This window comes from Cebus imitator, unplaced genomic scaffold, assembly GCF_001604975.1.
Source record: "Cebus imitator isolate Cc_AM_T3 unplaced genomic scaffold, Cebus_imitator-1.0 Scaffold376, whole genome shotgun sequence".
Lineage (NCBI taxonomy): Eukaryota > Metazoa > Chordata > Mammalia > Primates > Cebidae > Cebus > Cebus imitator.
Window position 1 is genome coordinate 2,025,289 of NW_016107691.1, and position 20,257 is coordinate 2,045,545.

Genomic DNA, 20,257 nt, shown 5'->3' on the forward strand with positions numbered 1-20,257 from the left:
AAGTGCTGCCAACTCTTCCTTTGGGATCTGGGGAGTCTCATTCCCCTGCATAATCTGAACCTGCACTCTGGGGAACCCAGGCTGTCAGAGCCGTTCACACCTGGGAGGAAATGAAAACCCAAAGATGCCCCTATCTGGAGGGTTCAGGGGACCCTTCTGAAGAGGGAAGACCCAGAAAGGGGAGTTTGGGCCCTCTGAAAAGACTAATTTGGTGAACTGGAAATACTCTTTCTGCTGTAGCTTCTAGAACAGGGATTTGGTTACTCTGAAGTGCAGGTCACTCGTAAACAGCACAACTCCCCATGAGGGAAGTGGAGAATCTGAAGCCTGCCTTGTCTTCATGCCCAGCTGAATCAGAGGGCAGCGTCAAGGCAGCTCCTAGTAAATGCTCTTTGGGCTCGAGAAAGGCGATGTCCCAGAGAGAAATGCTTTAGAGAGACAAACAGACCCAATGGGGATGGGTGCTCATCTAGCCTGGAGGACCCCTGGGACAAACCGCCCATTCCTTTTGTTTTATTTATTTACTTATTTTTGAAATAGGGTCTCACTCTGTTGCCCAGGCTGGAGTGCAGTGGCATGATCTTGGTTCACTGCAACCTCAGCCTCCCGGGATCAAGGGATTCTCTAGCCTCAGCCTCCTTAGTAACTGGGACCACAGGTGCGCGCCACCATGCCTGGCCACCATTCCTTTTGTTTCTATTTTTAATGGATTTACAGTTGACTTATGTCCACATCAAGTTTAAAGCAGCTTTCAACAATCCACTCAAGAATGACAAAACAGGCCATTTTGAAGAGGGAAAGGAGACCTTTGTGGGACTCACTGAAAGGGCAGAGTGAAAATGAGAGAGGCAGCTCAGTGAACTTCATTCTCAGGAATAAAAGCAGGAGCCCGCAGCCTCAGAGGACAGAGCACGGACAAGGAGAACTTGAGAACGCTGTCATTCAATAACTGCTGAAACTCCCGAAGCCTTTGCCCAGGGCTCCACTATCCCACCCCTTCCAAGGCTGGTAATGAAATTACTCCCAGAGACCAGAGCACTGAGAAATGCGTCCTCAAAGTCCCCTGCCTCCTCACAAGCAGGTAGAGCTGATGGGATTGTGCAGCGGAGGGCCCTTGAAGGTGGCCTTTGAGGACAAACACGGTCCTGTCTTTCTGTCAGTGAATTGAGCCTCAGAACACTGACTCAGGAGCCGATCTGCCTGAGTTTCAATCCCAGCTCTCGCACCGACTAGCTGTGTGATCTTGGACAAGTGACTTTATCTCCCTGAGTCCCCAGTGTCCTCACCTGTGAAATGGAGTAACGATAGTACTAACTTCTTAGGGATGTTATGAGGATTCGATGGGCCAATGTTTGTGACGCTCTCAGAACATGCCTCGCAGAGACATGAGTAAATGTTCTACAAATGTTCATTAACTCACGTGCTAGAACTAGGTAAAGCCAGTCTCATCTGGTCTCATCTGTACTCTGTTCTTTCTCTTCCTGGCATCCAGCACTGCTGAAATGGCAGTTGTTACAGCAAAGATCAGCTGAGCTGAAGGGTCAACCTCAGAAGGAAACAAACTAAACGGAGATTCCACCCCCATCTTCTGGACTCTGCCCAGGGATGTTCCCCACATAATACTCAGCCCTCTGGTTTCATCCCTCTGCGTCCCAGCCTTAGCCCTGGTGGCAAAGATAACTTCTCTTGCCTTCATCAGCTCCTTCCTTATCTCCCTATCTCGAAACCACTGTCTTTACTCTTATCAGCTGAGAGACTTCAACCCAAGTTGGCAATAGGCTTGAAGTGGAAAGAAATGATTCAAGGTGGGGAGGGTTGAATGGCTGAGTCTTTGTATTGAAGTTGTTTGGAAGATGTATGAGTCACTGGACTCTTGCTGTGGACTGCTGAGACAGTGGACTTCTCCTTATTTTACTTTTTGGTCCAAGGCTAGCCTAAAGGCCAAATTCTGAAATTGGAGGTGATCCTCTCTGGGGTACCTCCTGACTGTGCCTCTGATTTTGCACCCTGATGCCACTCCAGGCTTATCACCCTGACTTCCAACCTGAGTCTGCCCTCGCTGGACACCATTGCCTCCTTGACTTCCATCAGAATACACCTTCCTGACTTACATGTTCTCCCACCAGCTGACAACCACTAGGTGTCCTGAATCACAGCTGAGGTCACAATAACAACTTACGTCATGAGTGTGTTGAGAAAATGCATATAAAGCGATGAGCACGCAAGGAGTTCTAGCAGCAGGAATACAAGCAGCTCTGTTGTGGGAACCCCAGGGAAGGGTGGAACCTGGAGGAAGGCCAAGATAAGAGAGGTGGAGTGAACCTTGGCAGTAATGGTGCAGAGATGGCATTGCAGGCGGTGGTTGCAGCGAAGGACAGCGGTCTAGGGACAGACTGGCAGCAATGAGGTAAAAAGCAGCCTAAGGGAGCACAGGCAGACAGCACCATGGCCTGGAATAGCCAGTGGCAACAGGAAAGTCAGAGACCCAAGGGGGCTGTGAGCACTGCAGATCATCCCCTGAGGATGTCCCGAGTCACTGAGGTTGAAATCATAAAACAATACCTGAGGTTTTGCAGTTCTGTAGGTAGGAAGGAGACTTTTGAGTTAGCACATGTCCAATCTAACCATTCATGTGACCTCAGAGGCTGAGGGACTGGGGACACTTGGCCTTGTGGGCACAGCATGTGATCGCTGCTTCCAAATTCCCTTCATTCTTTCCCGTCAGGTTCCAGCATCTCATGCTGGGAGACAGGCAGGGTTCTCACCAGCAGAAGAGAATACAGGCTTGGAGAAAAACAGTGGCTTTGCCCAGGTCCAAGCTGACCTGTGACAGAGCTGGGACTCGAACCTGGGTCTGGGGGACTTAAAAGCCCATGCTCGTTCCATGGGGCCTGACTGTCACCCCGATCTGAAGATCCTCCATGGCTCCCACTGCCCTCAGGATAGAATTCAATCTCTTCAGCTCAGTGGCCAAGGCCTTATTCCCTAACATTGCCCATCTCTCCTTGTCCACATTTTCTCCACCCATCAAAGTCCAGCTCAAAAGTCATCTCATCTCCCAAGCCCTCATCACCTCAAATTCATCCCTCCATCCTGGGGACTCCCGTAACATTTTATTGCAGCTTCTATTCTCAAAGCCTCACATTAATCTTTTGCTTTCTCAACAATTCTTCTTTCTAAGGTCACCTATCCCCAAGGGCGGGAGCTTGCTTTTTATAAATATCCTATCCAGGACAGAGCCCAGCAATTAATGGGCTCAACCCAAGTTTGTGGAGTTGGTGCTAAACTCCACCATTGTTGTGTGTCCCAGCCTCCCCATCCTTAACTTGAAAGGAATGCTCTGAATGGAGGGCAATTTTCCAGCCCCAGAATGCTGCTCTGGTGCTGTTGGGTACCTCGTCCATCACATCTGCCCTGCTTTGATACAAAGCCACCCTGCCTCTGTGTGTGTGGTCACAGAGAAGGGGGCAAGAGCTCATTTAATGAAAGCTGATCTTTGGTGCTATGAGGCCCAAGACCTCTTCACCCAGACAGCCAGGCATCAGAAAAGGGAGTTTCTGAGGGTTGGACGTCCCTTTGCTATGGTTGGTAGGTCCACTGGTCAGCTCCTTTTCAGCAGCTCACAGCTGCCCATGGCTTCTCCTTCTTCTTGTGAAATTTGTTGGAGATTATGTTAGGCCATTTTGCATTGCTATAAAGAAATACTTGAGATTGGGTAATTTATAAAGAAAAGAGGTTTAATTGGCTCACAGTTCTGCAGGCTGTACGGGAAGCATAGTGTTGGCATCTGCTTTTGGGGAGGCCTCAGGAAGCTCACACTCATGGAGGAAGGCAAAGAAGGAACAGGCATTTCACATGGCAGGACTGGGAGCAAGAGAGACAGTGAGGGGAAGGTGCCATACACTTTTTAACAACCAGATCTCGTGAGAGCTCACTCACTAATGCAAGGACAGCACCAATGCATGAGAGATCCACCCCCATGACTCAAACATCTCCCACCAGACCCCACTTCCAACATTGAGGATTACAATTCAACATGAAATTTGGCAGGGACATATATATCATTCTACCTTGCCCCCCCAATCTCATGTCCTTTTCACATTGCAAAATACAGTTATGTCTTCTCAATAGTCCCCCAGAGTCTTAACTCATTTCAGCATTAACTCGAAAATCTAAAGTCCAAAGTCTCATCTGGAAATGAGTTCCTTCCACCTATGAGCCTGTAAAATAAAAAAACAAGTGATTTGCTTTCAAAATGCAATGGGGGGTTAGGCATTGAGTAAACAATTTCATTCCAAAAGGGAGAAATTGGGCAAAATAAAGGGCTACAGGCCCCATGCAAGTGTGAAACCCAGCAGGACAGCCTCTAAATGTCAAAGCTCCAAAATAACGTCCTTTGACTCCATGTCCCACATCCAGGCCACACTGACACAAGGGGTGGGCTCCCAAGGCCTTGGGTAGCTCTGGCCCTGTAGCTTTGCTGGGTTTGGCCCCTGCAGCTGCTCTCACAGTTGGTGAGTGCCTGTGGCTTTTCCAGGTGCAGGGTGCAAACTGTTGGTGGGTCTACCATTCTGAGGTTTGGAGGACTGGGGCCCTCTCCCACAACCCCACTAGGCAGTGACCCCAGTAGAGACTTTACGTGGGGGCACCAACCCCATGTTTCCCCTCTGCACTGCCCTAGCAGAGGTTTGCCATGAGGGCTCTGCCCCTGCAGCAGGCTCTGCCTGGGCACCCAGGCTTTCCTATACATCTTCTGAAATCTAGGTGGAGGCTGCTAAGCCTCCTTCAGTCTTGCACTCCACACACCTGTAGGCTTAATGCTACATAGAAGCTGCCAAGGCTTACAGCTTGCCTTTTCTGAAGCAGCAGCCAGAGCTATATCTGGGGCCCTTTGAGCCAAGGCTGGAGCTGGAGTGGCCAGGATGTGAGAACCAGTGTCCAGAGGCTGCACTGGGCAGGGGGACCCTAGCCCTGGCCCTGGCCCATGAAACCATTCAGTCCTCTTAGGCCTCAGAGCCTGTGATGGGAGGGGCTGCCTCTTGAATATCTCTGAAATGCTTTCCTTATTGTCTTGGCTAGTAGTACTTGGGTCTTTTTTAGTTATGCAAATATCTCTAGCAAGTAGTTACCCCACAGCCTGCTTGAATCCCCTGAAATTGGGCTTTGCTTTTCTACCACATAACCAGGGTACAGATTTTCCAAACTACACTCTGCTTCCTGTTTAAATACAAATTCCAACATTAAGTCATGCCTTTACTCCCACACCTGAGCATAGATTGTTAGGAGCAGCCGGGCACCTCTTGAGTGTATTACTGCTTAGACATTTCTTCTGTCAGATACCCTAAACCATCAATCTGAAGTTCAGACCTCCACAGATACCTAGGTCATGGACACGATACAGCCAAGTTCTTTGTTAAGGCATAATACAGGTGACCTTTGCTCCAGTTCCCAAAAAGTTTCTCATTTCCACCTGACACCTCAGCAGCCTGGACTTCACTGTCTACATCACAAATAGCATTTGGGTCATAACTGTTTAGTGTGTAAGAAGTTCCAAACCCCTCGTCTTCCTGTCTTCTTTGGAGCCCTCCAAACTCTTCTGACTTCTGCCTATTACCCAGTTCCAAAACTGCTTCCACAGCTTCAGGTATCTTTATAGCAATGCCCCAATTCTTTGGTATCAATTTTCTGTATTAGGCCAATCTTGGATTGCTATGAAGAAATACCTGAGACTGAGTAATTTACAGAGAAAAGAGGTTTAATTGGCTTACAGTTTTGTGGGCTGTACAGGAAAGCATAGTGCTGGCGTCTGCTTATGGGAAGGCCTCAGTAAACTTACAATCATGGCAGAAGGCAAAGAGAGAATAGGTATCTCACATGGCAGAAGTGAGAGCAGCAGACTGGAGAAGGAGGTGCCACACACTTTTAAACAACCAGATCTCTTGAGAACTCACTGACTATCACGAGGGCAGTACTAAACCGTGAGGCACCTGCCCCAGTGACCCAAACACCTCCCTCCAGGCCCCACCTTCAACATTGGGGATTACATTTCAACATCAGATTTGGTGGGGACATATATTCAAACATTATCAGTGATTATGGTTCAGGAACTTTGCTAGTGAGACCTAGTGGATCTGGCTAGAGTCCTGTGTAGGCCAGTTAGCTTGGTTCACTTCAGTGGTCACAGACTGAGTCAGATCCTGAGCCCTGGCTGAGTGCAAAGCCCAGCCAGACATGTCACAAACCTATACTGCCCCCTCCGGGCACCTTGCACTGCATAAGGATGTGTGGTGATAGCACCACTGGGGCTCACCAAGGTTCTAGTTGATTTCACTCAAGCCTTCATTTGGTGGTCTTTGGGCACTCTCCCAACCTTTTGCCCTCTTCAAGAGCCTGATCCTTTACTTCTCAGCCATCTTATGCCCCTCTTCTTGCCATTTCCACTCTAGCCATATGCCATTCTTTCAGTCCCTCTTACCATGTCTCCTCTAGCCACAAGGTCTTTGTCTGTTTCTTTCCCTTCATCCAGAATACCTGCCCTTCCTCTCTTTGCTCTGTGAACTCCTCTTCCTTCCAGTCTTGCCTCAAATGTCATTTGGTCTGGAAGTTTTCCTTGACCTCCGGGCGAGGTTGACTTCCCCTACTAGTTCTCTTACTGCCTTTGTCACAGGTCCTGTCATCTGCCTTTCAACACTTCCCTAGTCATGGAAAGGACCACAGCAACTAGCTCATGGCTGCCTCTCTCCAACACGACTACCATTACTGAGTCATATCAAGGTTCCTGTCAATGACCCATCTAATGTCCTCATTCTTCAAGTCCAAAGCTCCTCAGTTCAAAGCCCTTGCTTCTCCACTCCTCCTCAGCCTCCCACAACCAAAGTAGCATCTTGGACCTTGTCACTGCTTGGGATTGCTGTCATTTGACATACTGAACTCCAGCGTCTCATTCTCTGAACACACCCTCCTGTGCCTCTCTCCTTCACTCTTACTGCACCTGACTTTTGACTTCACCAAAATGTCCCATCCCTTACCCTATGCTCTTCCTCTCCATTTATCAGCATCCCCTGGGTTCCCTTCTCTCTCTCTTTGGCTCAAACTACATAACCCAGCACTCCAACCTCCCTTTTACTAGCACATTTAACTCTCCTGTTCCTTTGTGCTTCCGCTCCACGTATCCTGCCAGTCTCCATCCCCAAGTAAAGCATGCTCCCACCCCAGAGCCTTGGCACATACCATTCCCACTAATAGGAATGCTCTTTTTTCAGATGCCAACATGGCTCATTCCTTTACTTCATTCAGACCTCTGTTCAGATGTCCCCTTTTCAGAGATGCCTTCCCTGTTCTCATTATTTAAACAGTTCCTCTGTCACTCTTTATCTCCTATTCTGTATCTTTCCCTCTTCAGAGTATTTCCTGACATGATATTGTGTATCTATTTGTTTGTTTTCGTCCACTGCTATATCTCAGGGCCTAGAATGCTACCTGGAGCTTAGTAGGCACTCATAACTATTTGTTGAATAAATAAGTAAACCCCAGGGCATTTGAACCATCTATCTTCTCTACAGGAGAATATATCCCAACTTTGTGGGTTGGGGTCACTCCAAGTTTTTGGTGTCCAACCTCGGCAGGCCTCTTGGTGCTGCTTGCCAATCCTTTTCCTTGTCCTGCGTCAGCTGTATTTTCTGTTGCCCTTGTGGGAGATTCCAGACCTTTAGTTTTTGTCCTCAAATCCCTACCCTGCTTGCATTTCATGATCGATGGACCTTCAGGTTGTTTTGACTTTGTGCTGTTACAAACATGAAGTATTGCTCCAGGATCCATATCTAGAAGTGGAAAAGTGTACAGTTTTGTCATGTCAATAGATTCCGCCAAATTGCCCTCCAAGGAAAGCTGTAGCAGTTCACAATTTTACCAATAAAATAGCTGTTTCCACAACGTCATCAGCACTCAATAACATCGATTGTTCAAGATTTTACTGATTTGATGGGTGAAAATTGGTCTCTTGCTGCTTTGTGTTTATCTGCTGGCTGGTAAAGGTTGAATATGCTTCCTTATGTTTTATTTGCCTTTTATATTTTTCTTCATCTTTGAGTACCCATTCCTTTCATTAGCCCATGTTCTCATTGGGTTGTTTTTTTTTCTGATTGACTTAAAAATGAGATCTTCATATATTTCATGCATTCTTCCTTTATCTGTTTGACAAATATTTACACACCACAAGTATTTTCTCCCTTTTAACTTTGTTTTTAATTTTAGAGACTAATTTTTGTGTGTGTATCCAATAAACCTATCAAGATAACTCTTATAATTTCTAGGACCTGTGACTTACTTGACAAGGAAATACTGTCCTATATATTCTTACAGAGTTTCATATAATTTTTTTGTGAGCTCATGTGTGTTCAGCTAATTAATTCATGTGGAGATTATGTTTGGATACGACAGGAAGTACAGATTCAAGAATATTGTGCCCTAACCCTCCACCCCCAATTTGACAACTAATTGTCCCAACACCATTTATTGATGAGTATATCTTTTCTTCATTGATTTTCAATGCCTTATGTAGTGTATATTATAGCCTCACATATACGTGCGGTTGTACTAGACTCCTTCATTCCATTGATCTATGTCACGATGCCAACATTACACTGCTTTAATTACTATAGCTTGTGTTTTGTGTGCTTTGATAGCTGGTAATGGAAACCTTCCTGCCCATTTTTCAAACATTTCTCTGTCATATTGCATATTTCCTTTTCTACATGATCTCAAGATCAGCTTATCAAGTCCTATAAAAATTCCTGTTATGATTCAAATTGAGATTGCATTAGATGTTTGGATTGATCTGGGGAAAATGTCTGAGTTTAAAAAAACATCCTGGAATACACCTTGTCTTTTCATTGATTCAGGTATTGTATGCCCTTCTGTAAAGTTGTCTATCCCTATCCTCATCCACAGTGGTCCGATTTGAGCCCTGACCACTTCACTAAAGGAGCTCCTGCTAGAGTCATTAATGACCTTTGTGCTGTTTGCCTACTGAGAGGTGGTAGGTTGAAAGGATGTCTTTGTCCACTCCCCTTGAAACTGGGCAGGGTTTTATGAGTATTTTGAGCAATGACAGATGGTGAAAGTAAACTTTCCATTTATTTATGTCTTCTTTAATTTCTATATGCAATGTTTTGTAGTTTTCTTATATAAGTCTTTCACTTTCTGGGTTAAATTTATTGATAGATATTTTATTCTTTTATATACTACTGTAAATGGGATTGTTTTCTTCATTTCCTTTTGGATTTTTCATTGCTGATGTACAGAAACATGGTGTATTAGTCAATTGGGGCTGCTGTTACATATTACCATAGATGGGGCGGCTTCGACGATGAATGTTTATGTCTCACAGTTCTAGTGGCTGAGGAGTCCAAGATCAAGGTGCTGGCAGATCAGGTGTCTGATGAGAACACTCTTCTTGGTTTGCAGATGGCCATCTTCTTGCTAGGTCCTGATATGACAGGTGGAGAGAAACGGAGGGCGGGGGTAGAGAGAGAGGACTCTCGCGTCTCTTCTTATAAGTGCACAAATCCCACCAGGAGGGCTCGACCCTCATGACCTCTAATCGCCTCCCAAAGTTCCCCATCTTCAAATACCATCACATTGGGGATTAGGGTTTCAATATATCAATTTGGAGGGACACAATCATTCTGTCTATAGCACAGGGGACCCTTACGCTTGGTCTTCAGTTGCCATACAAGCAGGTGGACTTCCGGGAGACCTCCAGGCCGTGAGGAAGCTCAGAGTAGCCCTGCAGAGAGGTGGCATAGAGAGGCCCTGAGACCACAGGAGGAGAGAGACAGAGAAGGCCAGCCCACCCCCAGGCCAGCCGCCAGCTCCTCACCACCCAATGTTCTAGCTTCCAGCCCCTCTCTGACTGCAACAATGGGAGAGATCCTGAGTCAGATTCCTTCCATGCCCCAAATTCCTAACCCACAAAACCACGAGAGATGTTAGGATAATACCATGATTTTTGTTGCTTTAAGCTACTAAGTTTTTTTCTTTATGTATCAGTAGATAACCGGGACAGCCTTCTACTTCCCAAATCTAAAGGACCACTTTAAGGGCAATGACTTCTCTGTGGTAGCCAACTTAGCAGGACTGTTCCCTCTTTGAACCTCTCCTTTTCTTTGACTTCCTTGACAATTGTTCCTGGTTCTCTTCCTATATCTGTGGCTACTTCTTCTTAGTCTTTTTCCTACACTTCTTTTATTCTCCCTTCTCCTTCAATATTGGTGTCCTGGCCTTCTTTTCTGATGAATTGCACTCTCCCTGAAATCTGTCACCCATCTCCAAGTCAGCGTTGGCGCAGATCTCTTTCCTGAGCTCTAGACTCATCAAACCAATTGCCTACTGACCTTCCCTACCTGGATGTCTCTTACTACACATGTGCAAAATGGATCTCTTCATTTCCCCCATGCTCCAACATGTCCCTGTCCACCCAGTTGCCCAAGCCAGAATTCTGAGGGTCATTGCGGACCTCTCCCTCCCCCTTGCTTTGACACCATGTCTGGTCAAGCCTACCTCCTACATATATCTAAAGATCATCACTTCCTCTGCTTTCTGCTCTGGACTATTGCCATAGATCCTAAATAATTAGTCTGCTTTTGCTCTCTTCCCCTTCAAGCTGCCCTCCACACTACGGCTAGTGGTTAAGAACACCAGCTTTGGAGCTAGGTATATCTGTTTTTGCGTCCCATCTTTGCCATTCATTGTCTCTGTGACCTTGGGCAAGACCTTCACGTTTCTGAGTCTCAGTTTCTTCATCTTTAAAATGGAAGTAATAATAATAATTTTACCTACTTGGAAGTTTGGTGCCAGGAGTCAATAAGAATGCATACGCAGCATTTTGCACAGTGCCTGACACACAGAAAATGCTTAATAAATGCTTGCGAAATGTTTGAGAAGGTGGCTTAGATGAGGATATGGATGGCTCTAGCAGCTTTCCTTCTTTGTTGAAAATAACTGTTCTGAACTCATGGACTACACCAGATGTGACTTGGATTTTGAGTTTGAATAGGAAAGACTGCATCTGTGCAGATTAAGGGAGAGCACTGAAATTGCAGAGGACATCTGAGTTGTATTCCTGAGGTCACAGTGGCAGCTAGGGCTTGGAAAAACTGACAGGTCCTTGGGAGCTGACTAAATTGGCCCAGCTGGAGCTAGCACATCTGAACCAGACAGCAGAGGGCAGCAGAGGTTGGTGTGATTGCAGTTCCCTGGGTTGGAGTCGGGGTTGGGGAAGAGAAACCTAAAGTAAAAATTGGGATCCAAAAGGGGGATTGACTAGGGGAGCTGTCCAGAGGATAGCAGTGCTCTTGAGCATCCTTTCCCTTAGGGCCTGGGATGAAGATGGAAGTAGGGCTACTTGAGAAGAAAGGAGGGGCTAAAATTTATAGATGGGAGCTGAGTGAGTGAGTTGTAACTTCTACAAAGTATACTAAGAAAAAGGAATCTATTCTAGTCTTGTCTGTTTGGGCCTTTGCTCATTTCTAGGAGTCCCAGTGGTCCTTCTACAGGTAGAGTTGTCAACTGAGGACCTAGAGGGTGGAGATGCTTTTATGTGTGATAGATAACGAGTTTGTAGTACAGGTTAGGGCCACATCCCTAAGGTATGAATAAAAGAAGCTTCAGGCTCATGAAGGAAGCAAGGCCCAGAGAGGGAAAGTGACTTGCCTAAGGTCATATAGTTAGGATTACAAGTGAAAGCCAATGCTTACTGAGACCTTATAGGTATTGCTGAACACATTCCATGCATTACCTCACTTAATCCTCACAATAACCTCATGAGGCAGGATCAGGTGTTGTATCATCACATTACACAGAGGAAGAAACTGAAGCTCAGAAAGGCTAAGCCATTTGCCCAAGGCCATACAGCCAGTCAGTGTTGCACCCAGGATGCCAATCCAGACGGCCCAATTCCAGGGCCTGTGAACGTAACCACCACATTCTGCTACTTGCCTAGGTCAAGGATTAGGTCACTGGACTCTCAAATCAAGGCTCCTACCAATATAGACAATTACTGTATATTGTCTTGGATGGGAAATCAATTTCAGTAAGTCAAGTTCTGGTCTCAAATTAAGTACACTAGAAAGGCAGTTTGCTACTTTACATGGAGCCTCAGTTAATCCTTTTGTGAGGTAAATACTGCCATTTTTCTTCTCCTGTTTGTAATTTACCTGCATTGTGATGTTTCTATGCTGTGTGAACTGTCCGGGGACATATGGCCGGCATGCTTCCTACACAGCATCACTGCTGATACAGGTTCTGCTTTAAAGGGCTTCTTTCCCAGCCAGCTCTGGATTTCTCCTGGGCTGCCTTCCTAATTGTCGCTGTAGTTTAGGAATGGTGAAAGAAAGTCAGTTAAAGTGTTTTTTTTTTTTAAATCCTTTATTTTGTTTTCCTTGTACTATTGCTTGTTGTTGAGCAAGCAACCATTCTTATTCAGTGTCTGTCTGCATAGAAGGATTCATTCATTTACTCATTCATTCAACCATTCATAAAACACTTGCTGGGTGCCTGCTATGTGCCAAGCACTTTGCTAGGTCCTGAAGGCACAGTGACAAACCAGAAGAGCATGGTCCCTGTCCTCATGGAATTTCGAGTCTAGAAAGGAAGTCTGTCAAATCATCCCTCTCAGGTGCCCCTAAATGATATTGGGAACAGCCCATCTTCTCCATCACTGTTGTCTTAGCTTGAGCTCTTATCGTGTCCCTTCCTTGGATCACTGCAGCTGGTCTGCCAGTCTCTGTTTCTCCCAACCGCCCCCCTCCCACAGCCTGCACATGGCAGACATCAGCAGACAGACTCCACCTTTGAAAACATCCCTTCAAACATGTCACATCCTTCCCCTGCTCAACCTGTTCAAAATCCTTCAATGACTCCCCATTTCCTGTCAAATGGCATCCACATTCCTTCACCATCTGGCCCGATTCAAGCAAGTCCATGAGCCCGTCCTGAACCGCCCTCTTCTCTGTCACCTCATTTCCTACCTGCCCATCTGCTTTAGTAGGTTTTCTCACTGTCCCCATACCCTTCCAGCTCATTCTTCACCTTAAGTTCCATCTCCTCATATCCTACCCATCCTTCAGAAACTCCAACTGGGGTACCACCTTCTGTAGGAAGCTTCCCCAAGGACTCCCTCCTTCCTCTGCTCTCCCTTGTCTGTGATCCTGGGCCCAAGGCCTGAGCTGGTGCAAGGATTAAATGACATGCCATTATGGGCAAATGCTTTGTATTGCATCATGGGAAGCTTCATATCTGTTCTCATAGCTACCATTCATTGAGCACATGTTCTCTGCTAGACAGTGGGGTCAGTGGCTTAAAGACACCATCTCACTGAGTCCTCGTAACAGCCTATGAAATAGACAATATAGATTAGGCCCATCGTTCAGATGAGGGAATTGGCTCAGGGAAGTTGGGGATCTGGCCCAAGATCACACTTATAGATAGGTCCATCTGGGGATCTTGTGCTCCTTCCAGAGGTGGTCCATTGGACTGAGCTGGTTTGAATCCCAACTCTGCCTCTTTTTAGAAACCTGTAGTGCAACTCTATATGGCCTTTCAACCCTTTAACACTTGATTTAAAACTTTCTATTAATATTTTCCCTGGTCTTGATTCTCTGTTTTTATTTTGTCATTATCTTTTCATTGTCATTAACCACCTCAAAGTCTTTGGGAAGCAAGTGTGCTAACTAAATGCATGAAAATAAAATTTCATCTCTTGTTCCCACTCATAGTGCCCAAGAAAGAAGTGGGAACTGGTGCTAAGCGAGGATCGTCTAACCTTGTGCTCTGCAAGGCCTTGAGGAAAAGGCAATCCAAATCAGAAGCCAAAGGTCAGTTCTTTCTGTGAAATGAAAGAGTCCATACCAGGTCCCTTATCAACATGCCTGACTATGACACAGACTATTTCCTTCCATGATTTTATTTTTATTTTTAAGGAGCCATCAGGTGGTATGGATGATTCATGCTTTACTTACTCTTCTTGTTTATTTCCCTTCCGCGACCTTCAGATTTTTTTCCCATTAATGTTTGTTCCGGGTTTTGACAAAGCAGTGAGGTACTTGACTTGTGTTGGTAACTTTTTTTTTTCTAATGTCTTCTTAGGAAAAAAATTGAAAGGAAGTGACAGTATTCCAAAACCATCTTTTATTTCATCAGTGGATGGATTGCACCTGCTGCTCTCCAATTGTTTCCTTTTACAGTAAAACCTCATTAGAAGACACTCTGTGAGTACCAAATGGGGATAGCTTGAGCCCTATCTTTTTTGACTTTGCCTACTCTCAACAAAGTCACAAATGAATTGAATAAATGGACACTGTGCACTGAGTTTCCATACTTCAACGCAGCAAACTTTATCATTTCCTTGGCAGGACCATTTGCATACGAATGATTGATGCTGGGATTCTTTTCATTTCATTAAGGAAAGTCTCCTAAGACCTCGATTAGGCTACAATTTCTTAGCTTACTTTGAGCTACTGTGAATTATTCAAAGCAATAAAGCTTCATTTCTTTACAAGTAACCTACAATACAGATGGTTCACTAATTTGAAAGGCTACATCCAATTAGTTTGAGTAAGTGAGGTTGGACTGCATTCAATAGCAATTTATTGATTTCTTTCATCATACAAATCACTCTCCCTAGGCAAGAATTCCTTTTAATAGGCCCACTACTCCGTGAAGACAGGAGTGGCCTCTCCCTTCCAGATAAAGATGTGGTGTCCACTCACCTGTCTGTGAGCTGGAATCTTAGTAGTAAGGATCACTTGCACTGATACATCCTCACGCTTGAAGTCTCATTCTCAGTGGCTAAAGTTCAGCATCAGTATATGGCTGGAATGGAGGATTGGTTTTGTCTGATGCTGGCCAAGTTGCTTTACCTCTCCAGGTTGGAATTTCTTCATTCTGCAATTATACACTGTCTGTGTATAATAATATAATAATAATGGAGCAGCCCATTACCAAGGTTTAGGCTCACCCTCTGAACAGGGTTAGGGAACATTCTAGGCTGGGGTTAGGGCTCAGTCAGTGGCCAAAATTAGAGCTTGCTGCATGGCTGGAGAGCTAAGTGAAGGAGACTTTATTTTCTAATCCTAACTACCTGCTTATAGGTAGCGCTATGCTCTGCCCCACTGAGCTGAGGAGGTAAGACACCAGTAGCAACAAGACAAGACTGGAATTACAGGACAGGGACACTTAGGAAGTTAGGGAAATTACTGGAAAATTTATATTCCCTGTCTAGTACCTTAACATTTTCTGTAAAGATGGCAAGAGGGAGAAGCTCACCTGCACTGTCACTGACTTTGCAAAGCATCATCAGATTCTAAATAATTACTTGAAATTGGGTACCTTTCCTTGCTGTGAATTTCTCTCAGGGACTCTGGCCATGGGGTGCTGCTGGGATCTGTTCCAGTCAAGTTATCTTTTCTCTATCTCTCCTATGGGTGTGGAAGAAAGGGGATGGGCTGGGCCACCTTGGCCATGTTTGAGTTAACAAATGACAATAGAATTCCTGCTTAGAATGCTAGGGAAATGGTTTTCTCTGATCTCTTGGGAGGAATTGCAATCACCAAGTTTTGAAAAGGCTAGGGAATCTGTAACTGAAGGCTGCTTTTCATTTGAGACAGGAAGAGACAGACACGGAGGGTGAGACTGATAAGTGAAAGGGCGTGAAGCACCATTTCCCCCCTCAGGATGCTGGGGCTGGGCTGGAGAAGATGCAACAGGAGGTGGTGGTGGTGATGGGGGAATCCACTGTGCCTGACCTACATGCTCACAACCCCCCTATGAGCTCATTTTCATATTATTCCCACTTTACAGATTAGGAAACTGAGGTACAGAAAGAAACAGAGGTCACCCTGCTAGTAAGTACAGTGCTATAATTTGAACTCCAGAACCTCGGAGAGTTATGTTTATTGGGAATACCAAGTCAATTTGGAATAGCAGGAAGACAAGGGGAAGAGGTGGAGGAGGTTATGGTAACATGGTACCTCAAGTGCCCTGAGGTGGCCTCAGTGCCAAGAGGAAGCACAAGGTAGTGGTTAAGAGCATACACTAGGAACACAGCAGTCTGAGCCAACAGACTTGGTTCAAATCCCAGATCTTCCACTTTCTGGCTGTGTGACCTTGGGCAAGTTACTTGACCTCTCCATGCCTCAGCTTCTTCTTCTATGAAATAGGGATATAGGGATAATAACAGTACCTACTTCATGGGATTTTTATGAGGATTGAATGAATCAATGAGGGAGAGTGTTTAGACAACACCTGACACCTAGCAATGGCTACCTAGCTGTTTAACATCTAGTGTAGTAATGAATTGCCCATGTGCATGGCCTGTGGTTGGCTGTGGGCTCTTTGAGCCTCAGCTTCTCCCTACAACCTGATTTAGGGTTGATGTGAGATGTAAATGAGGCAAGGTACATCGAGAAGAGCACATGATGAGCTGTTTAGCATTACTGCATCAGCTCCTTACAACTAACCCGAAGGCAGAGTCCACATTGGTGTAGCATCTGTGAGTTCAAACATTGCATTAAATGAGAGGGTCAGTGGCAAGGGATGAAGAAAGCCTTTTGCTCTGCAAGGAATTCTATTTCCTTCCAAAAATTTTTAAGAGATGGGGTCTTGCTCTGTTGTCCAGGCTGGAGCACTGTGGCCTGATCATAGCTCACTGCAGCCTTGACTCTTAGGCTTAAGCCATCCTCTTACCTCAGCCTGCTGTGTAGATGACACTGTAGGCACACGCCACCACACCTGGCCAATTTTAAATTTTTTTGGTAATAATGGGGTCTTGCTATGTTGTTCAGGCTGGTCTTGAACTCCTGGCCTCAAGCGATCCTCCCACTTCAACTTCCCAAAGTGCTGGGATTGTAGACATGAGCCAATGTGCCTGGCTGGAATTCTGTGTTCAATCTAAGTGACTTTAGATTCTGCTGACACACAGTGAAGAGGGAAAGGGCCATGGCCTCAGATACCATTGGGCCCAGATCCACAGCCTCAAGAATACACACCCTGCAAGGTGGTAGAGCCAATGGGTAAGAAGTCAGCCTCCAGAGCCAGACCTGTCTAGATTCAAATCCCAGCTCTATCACATATTGTATGACCTTGGGCAAGTCACTTTGCCTCTCTCAGCCTCCGTTTCCTCATCTGGAAGATGGGGTATTATTTGTGCCTTCCTCATAGGGGGTGTTGTAAAGATTAACTCCATGGACACATTTAGAGAGCTAAGAGCAGCACCAAGCATGTAGTATTATATTTGTTGATTTATTTCCAGAGAAACCAGAGATGAGTGAGAAACGAAGGCTGTGGTGCTCCTCTCCACCCTCTCCCCTTCCCCACCGGCTGGAAGATGCTCCTGTCCAAATGGGAAATTGAAGCCAAAATAGCACAATAAAGGAAAGGAAGTGTTCCAGGAGCAGATGGGCTCCCACTTGCCGTCCTGAGGAATGTGCTGACTATTCAGGAGCAGGCCTTTGGCAGTCACTTAACACAATCACGAAGCAAAGGGAAATGATCAAGTCTGTCACCAGGGTCAGTGCCAATTTGTTTAAGAACGTGGTGAGGCTGAAAAGGAGGATGTGGGGAATGGGAGGCCCTGAACATTCCTGGAGCCAGTTTGCAAAACCTCCCAGGCAGCAATCCCAGGTGCGTGTGGCTAGAGACCTGCCCCCTGTGCTCCCTCCAAAGTTCCCCGGTGAGCAGCCTTGGCCATGATTGGGGTGCTGGTGGCCCACGTGAGCTGGCTCAAGTTGGGGCTCACATGCTTCCTTTATTCTATTCTGCAGACTTGTACTGAGTGCCCACTCTGTGCCAGACACTGGGCTAGGAGGTGTGGAGTATGTGGGGGAGAGTGATACAGGTAAGGTCCTTGCTCTGGAAGAACACCTAGAGGATGGAAGCTGTGTCCTCCTACATGGGAACACATCTGAGAAATGCTGAGGGGTCAGGGACTGGACTATTTTCCCTTCCCAGGGGCTTTACCTGGAAAAAAAAAAGAATATCTAGAAAGGAAAATGTTTAATATGGAATAACTGCTAATGATGGAAATAGCGGGGGTGTTATTTCCTGGGGGGTGGAGGGGCCATGGCAGACTGTAAACTTATTAAAAGTAAAGCTTCTGCTTCTGTGAATCCCTTTACCAGTAGCTAGCACGACTGTACACTTAAACAGACTTCTAGGCAGAGTATTTAGATGAGTTCCTACCAGCTTTGACTGAGTGCCTACTATGTGCCAGGAACAAGGTCAGGTGCTCTCCTATGCTTTAATATCACAGAAAACCGATCTGAGGTGGATTAATGTAGATATTGAATGACTGGACATGAATCATAGGAAGGCCCTTAGGTAGAATGTAACCTAGTAGTTCTCAAAGTGTGGTCCCTGGACCAGCAATGTCAGTATCACCTGGGCACTTGTTAGAAATGCAAATTCTCAGTTCCATCCCATACGCACAGTCAAAAACTCTAGGGATGAGCCCAGCAATCTATTCCTACGAACCCTCCAGGTGATGCTAGTGCACACTCAAGTTGGAGGGCCACCGCTCTAACCCAGTGGTCTTTAAAAGGGGCTCTGGTCTACCATGGAGGTTCTAGGGGAACCTCTGGGAAGGGGAATGGGGTGAGATCAGTTCTATTTTCATCTGCCACCTTACATGTTGAGCTGCCCTGTTAGATTTTGCTTAAAGAAAGTGTTCCAAACTGTAAAAATTTGAAATCCATGATTCTGGTTGTACCTACTGCCTTACCCACTTTATGCATCCTGCCTCATCATTTGTGCAGATGGAGAACACTGAGGCCCAGGGAGAAGAGGGCTCTGTCAGGCAGGGATGGGACTAGCACTCCCGTCTCCTAACTTGCAGCCTGGGGCGCTTCGTGACATCTCAGGCTGTCCCCTCATGAGAGAGGAAACAGGAAGGCAAGACTTTGAGCTCTCATTGAGTAAGATCCTGGGGCTGTCTGCTTCTCTTTCTAGTTATGCCCGGAAGGGCCAGAAGCTTCTGGGGTTCTTGGAGGAAGCGTTTCCGGTTCCACTCTCCTGTAGCCCAGGGTTTGTAGCCCCGGATCAACTTCCCAGCTAGCCTGGACTCTTCTGACCGCACTCATCTCAAGGTAGATATCATGGGAAGGCTGCCTGCACTTCCAGACTCACCCCTCATTCCTCAGCCAGGCCTCTCAGGCCCACCTGATGTCCGAAGCTCTGAGTATGTCCATTTCCCTGGTCTCAATTTCCTGCCCAACCACAATCCAGACAATGCTCTGTCATTTTCCTCATACTATGAAGTGGGGATCACTGCGAGCCTCTTCTGGGGGTCATTGCTTACTGTATTATATGTCTCTCCCTTCTCAGCCTCCAGCACTGCCAGGTCTATTGCCCCAGTGGGCAGCGCACAGGGCTTGGTAAGCGAGCAGCAGAGATGTCAGTGGGGTTGGGGTCTGCCCTACCCGCTGCTGGTTCTGTCCAAGGCTCAAAGATCCAGCTGGTAGGACTTCCCCACGGCTACCTGGGCCCTTTCTGATATCTGACATCACCTTTGACTTCATACTTAAGCCTCTGCCGATCTCTATGGCTGTCTTCAGCCAGGACAAGAGCACCGACTCTAGCCATCTCCATAATAAAGGGGAGAATGCAACCATTCCTCCAGGTGCCAACTGAGGACACTGCCGATGCTGGGGCCGCAGTCTCAAGCTGCTGAGCCTACGTGAACAAAGTCAAGGCAACTGCGGCATGGTGTGTGAGTCAGCTGCTTGGCTCGTGTGTGTGTGTGTGTGTGTGTGTGTGTGTGTGTGTGTGTGTGCGCGCGCATGTGTGTGTGTGGTGAGGGAGGTGGATTCTGGATGAATGAGAGACTAAAAAGAAATTGGAAACACGACTGCTAAAAGACTAACATTTTCAGGACAAGCCAGCTCATCCCTCCTGCAAAAGAGCATTTGAAACCCTAGCCAGGCCTGCTCCTGTCCAACTTATTAGCCTCTGTGGACTGGCTTAGAGCAGGGATTTCACAACTGATAGAAGCCAGCAGTGTAGGTGAAATAGCAAAAGGGCTCTGGAGCCAGAGGAATAAACATTGAAATCTGAGCAAGGGACTCACCTCCTTGAACCTTGGTAAAAAATTTTGGTAATATTAGGTTGAACCATATGAAAATGCTATTTTGTGGATCAAAAAAGATTGAATATTGACAATTTCTTATGGTTCAACCCAATAGCCCCTTCCTTCCAGAGTTACTGT

General features: G+C 46.2%; 1 protein-coding gene across 1 annotated transcript in view; it reads right to left on the minus strand.

Moving 5' to 3' along the window:
- Positions 1–19,635, minus strand: part of XPNPEP2 (X-prolyl aminopeptidase 2) — a 53,351-nt gene extending 33,716 nt beyond the window's left edge. Inside the window, exon 1 of the mRNA XM_037731029.1 lies at positions 19,560–19,635. Within this exon, the coding sequence (XP_037586957.1) occupies positions 19,560–19,635 (76 nt within the window). The remainder of the gene's footprint in view (positions 1–19,559) is intronic.
- Between the last annotated feature and the right edge of the window lie 622 nt (positions 19,636–20,257).